Source organism: Falco rusticolus, chromosome 14 (genome assembly GCF_015220075.1).
Source record: "Falco rusticolus isolate bFalRus1 chromosome 14, bFalRus1.pri, whole genome shotgun sequence".
Classification (NCBI taxonomy): Eukaryota; Metazoa; Chordata; class Aves; order Falconiformes; family Falconidae; genus Falco; species Falco rusticolus.
In genome coordinates, this window is record NC_051200.1 from 20,572,630 (window position 1) to 20,587,662 (window position 15,033).

General features: G+C 38.0%; 1 protein-coding gene across 4 annotated transcripts in view; it reads right to left on the bottom strand.

The window, feature by feature from the left end:
• The window catches only part of DACH2 (dachshund family transcription factor 2), a 310,852-nt gene that overhangs the window by 64,667 nt on the left and 231,152 nt on the right, over positions 1-15,033 (bottom strand). For all 4 annotated transcript variants that reach the window (XM_037408398.1, XM_037408397.1, XM_037408396.1 and 1 more), the window contains exons 4-5: positions 7,814-7,969; positions 4,846-5,018 (exon numbers count right to left, since the gene is read on the bottom strand). In XM_037408398.1, coding sequence (XP_037264295.1) covers positions 4,846-5,018; positions 7,814-7,969 — 329 coding nt within the window. The remainder of the gene's footprint in view (positions 1-4,845; positions 5,019-7,813; positions 7,970-15,033) is intronic.

A 15,033-nucleotide genomic window follows, 5' to 3' on the forward strand; every position in this document is an offset into this window, starting at 1 on the left:
TATACATCCTTTACAAACGCTTTAACAATTTCACAAAATCAGGAGAAGAACAGAACACAAACAAAAGGAGACTCAAAAATCTCTACTGCATGTCTAGATCACACTGTATAAATAGTGCTTTGTTCTGTTTATCAGTAGACCAAAATACTCAGATGGAAATTGTGTAGGGTTGATGTGAAGTACAAGATTTCAGTTTCCCTACCAAAACACAACATTGAATTTCACCTAAAATGTCTTTTTTGGGGGGGTATGTGTGTGTGTGCGCACGCGCGCACGCTGGGGGGAGGACAGGGTGGGGGTTGATTTGTTTCTGAAGTACATTGGGGTGAAATTCTGAAAGAAATGTGATTTCAAATAAAAAATAAAAATGCTTTCTTTTGATGTTTTTTTAACAAAGCATTTCAATTACATTTAAACTTTTTTTTATCTGCGTCTTCTAGCTGCATTCAACAAATGCACCATTTATTCCTAGTTGGGACCAGGATAACAGCAGAAAGGGTAAGAGAAAAGTACGAATACAGCAAGTGTAAGGGAATGATGACAAAAGAAAAATGGACAGCAGGAAACCAATTTGCAGAAATACTCCTACTCAGGAGAAGCACATCTCTCAGCGGCTCAGAAGAGGCTGTTAAGAGAGCCAGAAGGAAAGGGAGAGAGAACGAGGAGGAGGAGAGATGGGAGGAGGAAGGGTGAGACATGAGCAAGAGGAGCAAGGGAAGTGCAAAATATGTGGGGTGAATAGAACAAGAACCAAGGAAAACCTGGGAGAAAAGAGTAGAAGAGCCTCTCAAATCTCTGGGACAAATTTCTGCCTCTTCACTCTCAGTACTCTTTTGATATCTAACACAAACAGGAGCAGCTTAAGGCCCCTTTTCCGGATTTGGTTCCCCCAGTTTCAAGCCCACCCTAACCACTGTATCTCCCACTAACCTGTTTCAAAGGTCATCTGGGAAAGTGGCCTTTCAGTGAATACACACAGATTTACATAGTCACAGCTCCAGAAACTTGCCTCTTGCCAGCCGTCCTTATACGTCCTTATCCCAAACCTCTCCCTGTGCCCTCCCTGCTTTTTGGCTGAAGTTGTGTAAGCTAAAATATCTTTTTATTCATACAAGCCCCTTCAGCTTAACCTGTATAAACTGAGACTTTAGGCTTCATGACACTACCGTAACGCTCCTGGGGCCTTTACTGTACGTAGCTTGAGGATCCACAGCTTGAGACCTCATTCCACTATGGATAGAGAGTGGTTATATGGGCACGGTCTGATTCCGAGGCTCAAAAGTACTGTCAGTGAATGGAAGAGCTGTTCCCATTTTTCCTGTGACACCTCTTCATGTATTTGCCATCCATGTTATGTGCTGTCACATCTCAACTCCTTTGGACCCAACTGAATTTAAAAGATCTGTTAAGATTTAGGTGTGTTTTCAGCATTCTCCTAAATCTGTGTTCTCAGCATACATCTTAGCAGCCCCTTTATGATAAACTGTATAATATGTTGTCAATGCATATTAACAGTTATAGTCATTTGTTACATAATTAGTCGTTCATTACAGGTCCACCGTAAACCAAAAATCTTAACGTTACGTAGTTACTGCTCTCTGGAGTTGGGTTGTTCTATGAACCTCAGTGAAAAATCCTTTCTCTTTTGTACAGAGAGCCCATCCAAACATCACCTCTGAAGACCTGAAAATACCGTTGCTGAGTAGCCCTTTCTGAGTTTCAGGAACAAAACTGCTGGATGACTGTAAGCTACTACACTTATTCACTACTGTTGCTAGCCTAAACCATGGCTCAAGTGTACTTCAGGCTAAGTTTGACCCCAGACTGGTCCTCAAGACCAGGCTGGCAAAGCATCCTACACCTAGGTCAGCAGCTGGGCTGCAGAGCTCATCCAGCTGAAGAATAGCTCTGGAAAAAAAGAACAAACGGGAAAGTAGATACAAGAAGAGAGAGGGTGGTGAAGTCAGTGCTCTGTCAAATTTTGGTTTTGCCATATAAGATCCTCAATTATACAGATTCTTCAGAACCATTTGAGCCAAGTTTGAAACGCAGCAAGCTCTTTCAGATGTGCAGTAAATCCCTGAAAGACTGGATTTATTACAGGGGTACTGTCAGAACCGTAGCTATAGTACTGCTAGCGGGTGCTGCTATAATCACATCAGATCATATTATAGACAGCTAAGAAGGTTTTGTGAGCCTGGCCATTGTGCCTGCCTAATTTATAGTGTTCCTGTCAGGAAGAAATCAAGTTTCATAGTTATGACATTTCTTTCTGGAGCACTAAATGTTAACTTTGCTGATCATGCATATCTTGGTAGAACAGCTTACTTCTAAATGGCAAACGTGATATAAAAAGCATAATGACTTCATTCAAAACCTTTATAAAGCAGCTGATTCTCACACCTATAGAAAACAGGCCAAGTGGTATTTTAGTCAGAGCACGGAAACAGATACGTACTCAATACGTTTGATTCGTTTCTCCCATTTTAAGCAGCGATGATGCTGGAATTGCAGCCTATCTAAAACTGCTCATTTTTTGTACTTATTAAATAATAAAAGCAATACTGCTGACAGATAACAACTGCAGCATTGCTTTTATTTTACATGTTTTTTTGTAGAAGGATTTCATCTTAATTCATCGTCATTCAGAGCTAGATGATTGTACATAAGGGAAGGAAAGGACAAAAAGGAGCCTCACTGTAATAAAATTCATCTACAGTTTCAGCACTCGGAACAAATGAGAGAAAGATGCAGCATCACTTGACAGGTGAGAGTAACACAGCAATGGATGCACACTTTACCTCTGTCACATTAGCTACTGGTGTATTTTCCTCTACATCACGTAGAGGAAGTAACTCCCACTAGAGTGCTGGTGAGACCTACTGTTGCTGTGGAGAGATTGTGTATACTCTAGTCCAGGTGTTGGGGAAAAAATAGCTGTAAATGAGTAACTAGCATCAGCAAGGGCCTGCTAAAGAGCATCCTTAAACCTAACTGCTTGCAAAAAGCGTAGTTTATATTATGAAGAGCTAGCATTGTTTACAAATACATATTTAATCTGCATTTTGACATACTGACAGCAATTAATATATAAACAAAGTTTACGCAGTCTACTTGCTGCTACAAATATTCCACTGCTGTATTTAAGTTACAGTTTTCTCAAGAGGTCTCTGAACAGTTAAAGAAAAGGTTATGAAGTGAAATGAATGTAACCTCAATTAATTTCTAACAATTCAGTGACTTGCATTAACTAATGGATAGTTGGACATCAGAGATCGCATGTTTCCCCCACCCAGTCAAAAACTGTGCTGACACACTAACTAATAAGGAGAAGTTTTCATAGATCTTAATCCTAAATAGTCTCTAACTGGGGAACGCCCACCCCCCGAATTTTATCAGCCTCCCAGAATCCAAGAACACAAAATATTAAAAAAAAAATATTCAAAGTATTAAGAACAACGTTTGGCCTAATTTGGAAGTGGACTGTCAGTGAAGAAGAAAAACAAACTGAGGCAATTTTGGAGATGCTCAGGGCCAGGACGAAGATCAGAAGGAAAACGAAGACCTCCAGAACCCCAGCAACAGAGACATGTAATATATTATGCTATTGTAACATGACCAAAGAGATTTGCTTTATTCCCTGAAAGTACATTGATATCAGTAAATAAAAGTATGAAACATAAACATGTGGATGTGAACTACTAGTTTCTTCCCCTGCTTGATGTAGAAACAGAAATTCCTGCAGTGGCAGGCTGTGACAATAGAAAGTACAAGGCAATCCTAACTAATCTGTTTGCACAGCTAGTCTGTAATATTGACAACAGCAACTTTCTCAATGATAAAGTTATGGTATTTTATAATTAAGATGTTTTACAATAAAAACATGAGAGATCAAGTTCATTAAATCAGTGCAAATTATTAGAACAAAGTAACTTAGAACTTTGGGATTCCAGAATGATGGGGATATGTGAATGTAAATGAGCATAAATATATAAAAAAAAGACATGTACTTTCCAGAACAGATAGCTCTACAGATTCATCTATTTAAAAATAAAGACAAATAGACTAAAATAACTACCTTTCAAAGCTGTCAAAATTTTGTTTTGTCAACAGAAATGTGCACGTGGGTGCAAACACACACAGAAGTTAGATTGATAAAACCTTTCCTTTTTGCCCAAGAGGACACACTGTGTTTTAGAGAATCCCATGGCACAAATCTTTCACATGTCCTTCTACTTTGAAAATTTCTTGTCTTGACATATTTTTTCAGCGTGTGGCAGGACTTCAGCTCTCAACACAGGCACAAAAATTTCTTAACAACCTGCTTGGAGAGGCTATCAGAAAGAAGCCTTTCCAGAGCATAAACATGTTTTATCCAGCCGGAAGGAAATTTCGGTGTGGCCACTAAAGACTATACTCACTAAGCTACTTCTGATGATTTTCTCTGCTATTAACTTGTTCTGGAATTGCACTGCCCTGGAGTTGCTGTTGTGTTCCATAGCATTCCCTTTTAAGTGTAACATTAAGTTTGATTTTAAACAACATTTTAGAATAGCTTTTGAGCTTTACCAGATGCAGCACTGCTTATTCCCCTAGCCTCTAGCGAGTGTTTGTATCTGTTTTTAATTACATTACAGATTTGTAGATAGAGCAAAGCATCTTAACTTCTTGACTGTACTCGTGGGTATTTCCTCAGGCTGAAGCACTGTCAGGAACAGCAGACCAGGTGTGCCATAGGCAGCACAAGCTCACTGCCTCTCAGTTATCTTCCTTAAGAAAGCCACTGTGAATGATTTTGTTAGCCACAAAAAGCTAATTTTTTGAAGTCTCATAGATGACTCTTACCTTTATAACAGAGGCCCCTGCCCTGGAAAGAGGACTGTGCATTTGGGCTGCTGCAGCCATGTTAGCTATGGTATTGAGGTGGTTCATCTGATTCATTGCCATTGCAACCGAAGCGGGAGGTAGGCTGACGGGAAGCAGAGGGTGGGGCATCATCATAAACGGCAGGTCTATCCCTAAAAGAGAGCATGGGCAGGTTATACGTGTCAGTCCCTTATTTTATAACCCAACACCTTAATTTTTAGAGCCTATATTCTACTGGAACATTGACTAGTCAAACTCAGTATTACTATGTGTTAATAATTTTAATGTTGCACAGGGAATAATTGTCTTTGCACTGCAGAGAAGGCTGTAATGTTTGTATTACACATATAATACAGCTCTAAAGTAATACAGCTGCATTGACCTCTCTATTAAGAACAACCAAGAAAAAAAAGCACAAAACATGCAGATATTTGCATGTTTTTCCAGCACATCAGACTAAAATTTATTAAGAATTTTATCTGACAATATACTCCTACCAAGTCCTCTCACTATGATTCCTCCACATACACAGCAATCTGAGACTAGATTTTTCTATCAGGACTACCTGAACACAGGAAGCCGTGTGCTGGACTACAGGCACTACTCAACTACCATACAGCCTGTGAACTGGAACATGTAATGAGAGGTTAAAATTGTTGCCAGAGGTTTTAATTTCCAAAAAGTGAGTTTAAATAGTCTTCTGCTATGGATATCAAACAACTTAAGAAGCTATGAAAATCATTTGGGCCAACTTGCAGTTCTTGACATTGCCAAAAAGGTGATGTTACTGCTAGCAAAAATTGGATTTTCATGTTTCATTAACATTTATTTCAGCGTGTGTATTACTTGTTGTATTTAATAACGAGTACAATGGAAAGGAAGACCAAGACACCAATTCACTGAAAAAAATTGTTTCAGGTTATTTTGCTTTTAAGATTTATTTAGAGACCACTTGAAGACAGCTATCTTTGGGCACCCAAAATTATTTTTTTCAGAAAAAATAGGACTCATTCTGCCAGACAAAATGTGTTATCATTTTTCTAAATGAAATTTAGATTAGAAATTGTCACTAAAAAATTCAGGTACAAGTAGCAAACAACATAATCATAAAGCTAGTTATAACCATATGCTATTCACATTAACTATTTCTAGAAGTTTTTTAACTTTTGGCTCTATCTTAACTCGTTTAAATAAGAAGGCCAGTCACCATTTTGGTATATGACAGAACCCACAATAAAAAATATCATTGACTGATATAGCTTATGTTATTCCAATACAATTTGACTACAGCAATATAAAAACACTACTGCCCCCACCATGAAAGGCAGAATTGTACGCATTCTGAGCTCCCACACTATTTCTGTTTAGCTTGAGTATATCATGATCAACAACTGTGATGTCTTGTGATTCACTATATATTTTATATTATGATCCATGCCAGTATTAGTTATGATAGGTAATAAGCAAAGCCCACGTACATCTCCCTTCACTTTAAACCATGCTGACAAACCCCTTCAGTGCTTACATCCATAAGCCTTTGTTCCCCTGCATATCTCCCTTAACAGCCCAATAATCTTTCCTCATGCTCTATAGAGTTCCAAAACTCCCAGACACCATCTGGCCACACTGAGTTGTATGTCTACTTAAAGTCCAATTGACATGCAAACTAAATGCAAACTACAAACAGAATTTAACAGCACATCACCAGTTTTAAGACACAATCCGTCAAACATTTCGTAGGACTATGAAGAAAATATATCCTACACTTGCAAATCATTGGACACAATGTCTGACATTCCATAAACCCTTTAATAGCCTATAGACATTTGCCTACTACAAAATCTACTGGAAAACACTTCTAAACTTTTCTTTAACAGCAAAGAACATAATATCACTGCATGTCAAATACATACAGGTATTAAATTATGCAAGAATATAAAATGAAATGATAAATTACAATGAATTTTAGTCCTGGTGATTCTTAACCACTGACACTTGACCCAAAATGCTCAGGTCCATACCTTCCCATGAACCAAGCAGACCCATATTGTAGGGTCATTTCAATAGCTTTCATTTGTTTGAGTCTGGGCCCTACACAGGTAACCAGGAGCTATCTGCTCCTAGATCAGTGTAAGGAGCAAAAATTTGATTCATCCATTAAAACTAACACCAAAAATCAACTTTCAAAACTCCTGAGGATGAAGAGCTTAAACAAACAACAAGAATTCAGAAACAGAGATTTTCATTTTTCATCCATCATCATCTGTTAGAATTAACTTCACTTCTCACTAATTTTTAAAATATTAATCCTGAACATTTTTCTTGGAATAACCTTCCCTTCCCTTCCTTCCCTCTTTGGGTGCAAAGGAGAGGGGGAACTGCTGGCTTTCCACCTGTTCCCATCCTAAGGCAAGGAAAAGAGAAGGGTTTAAAGAGACGGGTTTAAGCTCCAAATCCAAACTTTACCTGTATCATTTTATTTAAGTGTCTTTGGATACCTGGATTCAATGGATGACCTTGCCCACATCTGTAAAGCACAAGGCAGAACAAGGCAGAGGGATTGCTTCTGCTCGTTTTTAACTAGACATTTTGCATTTATTCCTGGCTTTCATATTTTTATTTTGTGGTTCACATTTTCACCTGAAGTGGAATTTTGTCACATAGCTTAAATGTTAAGCTTTACAGTTATTTTCCCTTTCAGTCCAAGCCATGGAAATATTAATTAAGGACTACCCAACAGTGGGTGACTGCTCAAACAGGGTGGTTTGCACATGATGTGCAAGCGCAGCAGACAGCACAGCAGGAGGACTGACCCTCCTGTTGCTCATGTCTCCCACCCATTTCCCCCACCTCCAGGAGGCTGGGAAGGAATGCAAGCCCAGCCTCCAAGCAGGGCCCCATGTACTTTTTTCTTCCTTTTTTTCCCCTGCAAGAGCACGGTACGTACTGTTGGTGAGCAGGTGATTCTGCTGGAGAGGACTGAGTGGGTGCGCACTTCCAAGGCTCGACTGCCCTGACAGTGTGGGATGACCAATGCTGTGCTGTGATCCTGTTGTAATGGGAGACTGAAGCTTGTCTTTATCCCAGGAGGATTCACTCCCACCTGCAAAACAGGGTAGAAAGCAGGCATAAATGGCATACACTTCTCTTTAAAAGACATTTTGCTTGGTTAGCAAAGCGCTATAATACTCTTTACCATAGCTAAGCACCTAACACAAGCACAGCACCTGAAACCTCTAACTGATTTTTTTAAAAAATAAAATAATTTAATTCGCATCAGGCAGAAAATATGATTAGAAACTTTCAGCATCATCTACTTTCGTAACACTGGTTTCTGGAAACAGGAAAAGCTAGATGGTTAAGGATAACATCACCCAAGTAAACATCAGTCACAATTAAGTAAATCAGGCAGAAAGGGAACATCTGAGACACTGAACCACAATCTCCTGCTATCAAAGGCAATCAGGCCACCCAGTCCCTGCCAGAGACTAACAGGTGTCCAACCCTCGGGCTCGTCAGGTCCCTCATTGCTGTTAATCTCACCGGAGAGGCACTCCGCTGCTCGCTCACGCCAGTGCTCACTAGCAGTGCTGGGCATTAGGTTGGGCGTGGAAATCATCGGTATTCAGAGATTTAAATTTTAAGAATCCAGATATCTATTATGTACAGTAATTACTGTCCACAACAAAAACACAGTATAGCAAACTAAGCACTCGTGTTTGCTCTAGAGTATGTTTGGTCTTCTGAAAATAGGGTGTTCTGCAGCAATTTTACAGATTGTCGTTCACACTTGAATAGCAAGTTCCTTTTAAACAGCGGTGAAGTAGACCATGTTAGTGAATACCAAAATACATCTGGTCCACAAAACAAAACACCTTCAAAAGTTAGATTGAACATTTATAGAGTAAAAAGGTATTTTAAGTACACTCCCTCCTTCTCAGGTACGCCCCACATTTTCAATTAGATTATAGATTGTTATGAAAACGTGTAACTGCAGTATTGACTTTGTTTTGGATTTATGAACAAGAATTTCAATTAGAATAAGTAAATAGATTACTGTGATGCAGCACAGAGGCAGCAAGCAAAAAACATTTTAATTGAACATGAAAGTAACGGAAAAATTCCATTCTTTATGACAACACTTAGCTAATAAACATGATTAATACTGCTAAATGCAAAAGTTTGAAAGATCAATGATTCAGAAAAAAGGAAAACACTCCATCATTTTAGCACTACGTCCAACTATGAATTACCTTCCTATAAAAGATTTGTAATTTGTAAAATGATGAGTAATACATTGACAAAGAAAGATACACTAAATTATACTATGTGATATAATATAACATGGCATAGTGCAGTAATTAGAAGAAGTACTACAGTTACGGCTGTGTCAGCATCTTTGTTATTAAATATACTGTATATCAGCTCTTTCAAATAACATTTGACTGATACTTAGTATAGAAGTTCGTTCACTTTAACTACTGTAAAACAGAGGTGGTATTATTTGGTAAAGTATTCCTTAAGTTAAATGTGTAATTTAAAAAAGATTTTCTGAGGAAATGTTTAGTATTAGAGTTTACCACGTGACTTTTCTCCATATGCTTTTTCTGTAAATTTAACATTTACACTTTATTCTTCCTGAAAAAACACATGACGTACCTGAGAATCAATTTTTTGGTTAGAAATAAGTTTTTGTACATGTAACTTCATGTACCAGGGCAATGGCCACAAGAATTGGGCACAAGAAAGTTTGTCAGAGGTTTCTGAATGAAAACAGAACACTGCACTATTTATCTAAAAGTCTCCCTCACCCCGTTTGTTCTTTTCCGGTACTTCCAAACCCAGGCACAGGTGGTCTAAACTCTTAGCTCGTTTATTTACTTCTGGAAGCTTCTCTTATCTTTCCAAAGCTTTGTGCACCTACCCACCATACTTCTGTGGCCCTGAAGCTGTAGTATCAGAGTGCCCTACCAGCTTTCTGTGCCCAGCTTTGCAACATAGGGAAGTACAATTATTTGTATTTTACAGATGGAGAATTGAACAGCAAAGAAAAGTGACTTGCTTAAGGAAATACAGGAAACCTGCAATGGAACAGGAAACTGAATTTAAATTATGTTGTACAGTCCAAATCACTGGACCAGTTTTCCCTGCAGATGGGGACAATAATAACTTTTTTCCCTGCAAATTCCACTTGTAAATCTGCTCCAGTATTCAGTGCCAGCAACACAAGAATAAATTGCAATACACTTATCTCTACAGACCATTCCTGTATTCTTATGTTCCCTATCACTTCTCCTTAGAGAAAGAAAAAAAATACTGCTGAGCGTATGATGTATAATAAAAGTGCACGTTAAATGAAATGTATCCTGTAGTCTGCACTATACCACATAGATAACAGCTTCATCATTTAACCTGGACTGCATATGCTATGTAGTAGCAAGTCTCTCTAAAAGAAAGTAATAATTACAACTTCTTACCTAGAACTGTTCAATTGTGAAGTGTTTCATAAGGGCAGTATGATTATCTCCAAGTGGGAAAGTTGAGGTGCAGAATTATGAAGCAACTTCCTCCACATTACCTGGTAAGCTAATGGTGAAACTGGAAGAGAAGTCAGGTCTCACGGGTCCTACTCCTGTGCTCTATTACCATAGACACTTTCAATTTATCCTACCCACAGTCCCTTTGCACAGCTAAACAAGAATAGTTGTAAAAGAAAACTTGCATCCTTCCCTGCAGTATCTATTCCCGTACAGTATGAAAAAATTACATATTAATTAATAGTAAGCCACAACTAGATTCACATTATAAACCAAATATGTAAAATGCAAACCTATGGTAATACACTCAGTCCTTGTACTGTCATGCAACTCTAGAAAAGGTATTTATTTTTGAGCATACACATTGTCTTAATTAGTAACACAGTTGGCAGCATATCAGCATATCATATTCAACACAGATACGTAACAATGCATACTTTCAACTTCTTTCTTAACATAACAATTGAAAGTGTTCTACAACAAGTAAATCCTTGTTAATACTTCAAATTTAAGTTTAGTCACAATTTTTCAGGAGATTTTGGTTGACCGCCAGTTTTTGTCCAAACAGGTGCCATCAATAAGACAAAGAGGTCATGCTCTGATTCTAAGTCCTGCCTTTGGTAAGATGAGCTTACGGGTGAAACTAAAAATGAAACTTTGTGATATGAATCACGCAATACACAACAGGGGGAAAAAAAAATGAGACACAAAATTTTCTTCTCTCATTACATTCAAAAGGTTTGGCCTTTGAAGAAATTTGTATTAGGAAAAAATAATTTTTTTGTCCATACTAAGGTAGCGAAGGCTCTAATTGTTTTTAATATAGCAGATAAGGAGTCTAAAATTAAACAATGATCCATACTACTGCATATAGAGATAGATTTCAGGTAATTTTATTTAAGTATATATGAAAAAAGGACAAAAAAAATGGAAGAAAGCAAACATACAACACTAAGGAGAAAGAGATAACAGAAAACAGCAATGGGACTTACCTCTTGTGTATGAAGGGAAATATAGCTTTTTATTCGTTTTAAATGAGAAAATATTTCATTTTAAAATATTAGTAACTTGATTCATAAGTGTCATAGGAATAGTATTAGAGCACTCAGAAATCTGTTGATTTGTCAAAATGCCAATACATCATTTATACACTTTACAAAAAGCTTTACATTTAACACTGTTACCCACTATCCATATGACCTTCTCTCCAACAGATAAAACTAAAGGACAAAAAGGTAATTTTTCCTTATCTTGTTTGCATTCTAGCTGATCTTGTCCCAGAACAGATTGTACTCAGCATTAAAAAAGGGCAAGAGAGACAAGAACCTCCATCTTCCCGAGCTCCTGACGCTTGTCAGCAGCGAGCACTGAGACTGCAGTTTCCTTAGCACAGCACGCTGGAGCGGGAAGGAAAAGGCAGAGGTATCAGCTGGCTAGCCATCCTAAAAGCCTGCAGAATGCACTGGCTGCCCAGCAAAGCAGCTAAAAAAGCTCTGGCCTGCTTCAACCATCCGGTTCAGGCCACGTAGCAAATGTTGGTGTATGGTTCTGCTTTCAGATCGGCAGCTAAATGCAAAATCTAGATGAGAAAAAAGGCCAGACTGCCCGCACTGCACACGCTTACATGGAAACGCAGCACATGTTTCAAAGGGCACAGATAAAGACGGACTCAACGTGGATTTGGTAAGAGAAAGAGTTATTTATGATACACTTAATAATTAAAAGTCTGGTATTTGCCCATCTTACCAGCTTCTCTGACAGAACTTTTTAATGAGTGCATGAATTGCACTTACGTCCAACTAAGCACAAGCAAAACGAACCAACCCCACTCCATTCACTTCTAAATTAAAATGCGGTTGAGAGGTAAGCATTCCCTTAATGCCATTTTACAGTCCAGTGGCCAAATTCTGTATGTCTCTGTTTCCAAGTCCCTATGAACAGTGAATTCAGATGAGTTCAGACGCCCAGGGAGCTGAATCACAGGTAACATGGACAAGCAGGGCAAATCAGCCTAAGCAATAGCTACATGTGCTGTTGATGAGATACACGGTACCCCCAGACCCACTGCAGGGGCATTTACAATCATGTACATGTCAGTAAGCAAAGTGCCTCCATTTAAATTTTGTTTCGTCGAATAAAATGCAAGTGAGAAGCTCAGCTTCATTCTTCTGAAAATGCTGCTACTCACCCATCTTTGGTTTCAGTAATTTTGTAACTCTTTAAAAGCTGTATGTTTTCCAGTAATTAACCTCTATGTGCATTTGTGTTTTTCCAAACAGAATCCAAAAAACCTTTTTGGGGTGAAGATACATTTGTGACAATTAAATTAAGTGTTGTGGTTTTAGGTATTGAAAGATCTCCAGAAAATAATCAAAGTTCCATTTGGTGACAGTTTCTTTTCATTTGGTTTAAAATTCATTTTATCAGCCTTAAAACTGTCTGGTCTAGCTAAATGAAATCCACTCTGTCAGAGGTTCCTTTGAATTGAACAACCACACTCTTGCAATCTGTGTCTGTCATTTTATTTTTTGTTGTGATACATTTCTGAAAAATTGAACTCAAATTGTTAAAAGCAATACCATCTTCACCGTCCAATTTTATTCTAAAATTATTTTTAAACACATTTTTCATGCTGTTGGGCATATTAGGCATACCATGATCTGCAAAGAAAAAAGTATTCAGTGCACTGCTATTTCAGCAGTGGTAATTTTCAAGTATTCATCACCTCTAACTTCTTTAGTAAGTGTCCAGCACTTACTCATGGCCTTTGAAATGTTTCGGCTTACCTAGAACCCCAGTACTCCTAAAACAAACCGGGCCTATGTGACAGTATTCCCAGCCCCAGTGTTTTCAGGTGGTCCAGATTATTTGCCTTTATTTTTTTGTTTCATTTTTTTGTTGTTGTTATTTTTGTTTGGTTTGGGTTTTGTGGTTTTTGGTTTTGATTTTTTGGATTATTTTTGTAATTTACCAATATCCTCATCTCACCACGATACTGGGGAAAACAGTCATTTTTTGGCCAACACAGAATATCCTCTGCTGAAAACGGAGCCTACACACTTCAGCCTTCAGCCTACAACTTTCTGTCCACTCTTCTCATGGCATCAGCATTTGAATGGCCCAGGAAGAGACTATTAAGCAGAAAACAATTTCTATCCTACTTGATAAACGGAGATTCTCATTACAGTAAGAACAGAAAGATACCGCCCAGGTTATACTCCTGGTAAACTGTCACTTGCCTGTCGGAAAACCGTAAAACTGTTCTGGGTCAGGATTATGACCCATTTAACCCTAAATTCTGTCCCTGATATTGGCAGTAGATGATATTTACGGAGCCCACGCAAGTGTGGGCACTTCCTGTGGTCGCCTATTACAAATAAAATTTCTTACTTTAAAATAGGAATGAGATTTTTAATCAGCCCCCAAAAGCATGACACTGAGCTGAAAAGCTAAATGGAAGATTTGCAATGCATTTAAAGCCTTAATGCACTGATTTGTTTAGCTATGTGTATTCGGCTGTATCAACTTCTGGATTGTGCCCTACAAGAGAGCCATGAGAGTGTATAGGGTAAGATATTAAAACTCAAGAAATCCAGTGATGGCTTTACTGGGCTACTTCCAAAAACTTATCAAGTGGTTCAGCAGATGTAATTACTGCTTAGCCCTGCCAAAGCTTTGAAATGTGCCCATTAATTCAGCAATTCCCAATCTGTCCATCAGTCAGTCATACTTAAAAAATATGTCTGTCAGAACTTAGGTGAAGTAATCTGTTGATAATTATGCAGTAAGAAGGCATCTGAAATCTGAATGTAATTTCTAAACTTTTTGAAAAGTCTTAATGACAGCAAAAGCAAAGTTTATTTCACAGCAAACAGGATACTCAAGATAACTAGGAATACGTCTGAATATTTGATGCCAATTTAATTAAGAATGATTAATTCCAGGAGGATACTTTTTTAAAAGATAAAAGCAGAGATGTAATATTTATTTAGGAACTGAACCATCCCTCCAAAACCATCAATTGCTTCCTTTAAAATGAACAGAGAAAAATAAATAAGGTGGTAAATGAAACGTGTCCTAAGGTTCCCAAATTATGATCAGTGATTACAGTGCTTATAAAGCACAATACCGGAATGTCAGCTGCCTTGGAAAGAAAGGCTGTTCTACAACGGGCCTGTCCAGGCAAACCAAAATCTCACAGTTGCAATCAGGTGCTCAGTGTCGAAGACTCCTAAGAGCACAAAACCTGTTCTCTCTCTAACAGACTGGGACATCCATCCCTTCAAATTATACACACAGAAATGCTGATGGCTACTAAAATAAGACCGAGAGTTTTCTCCTGCTTTCTAAGACCAGTGTAGAGGAACTACCGGCTACAGCAACAAAACTTTTCAACAAAACAGTCTTACGCAGACAACTGCTAAAAGATGGATGGCTTTTTTATCAAGTAACTAATATTAAAAAATAGGGAAAATGTTGAAAAACAAAGAGATGCAGGGAAAAAATAAAATGCAATATGTAAGGGACTAGTTTGATAAAAACACAAACTGCTCAAAGTGGCAATATTTTCATTTAAACTCAAAATATCAAACACTTCTCAATAGGTCATTTGATTCAACTTACACCATCA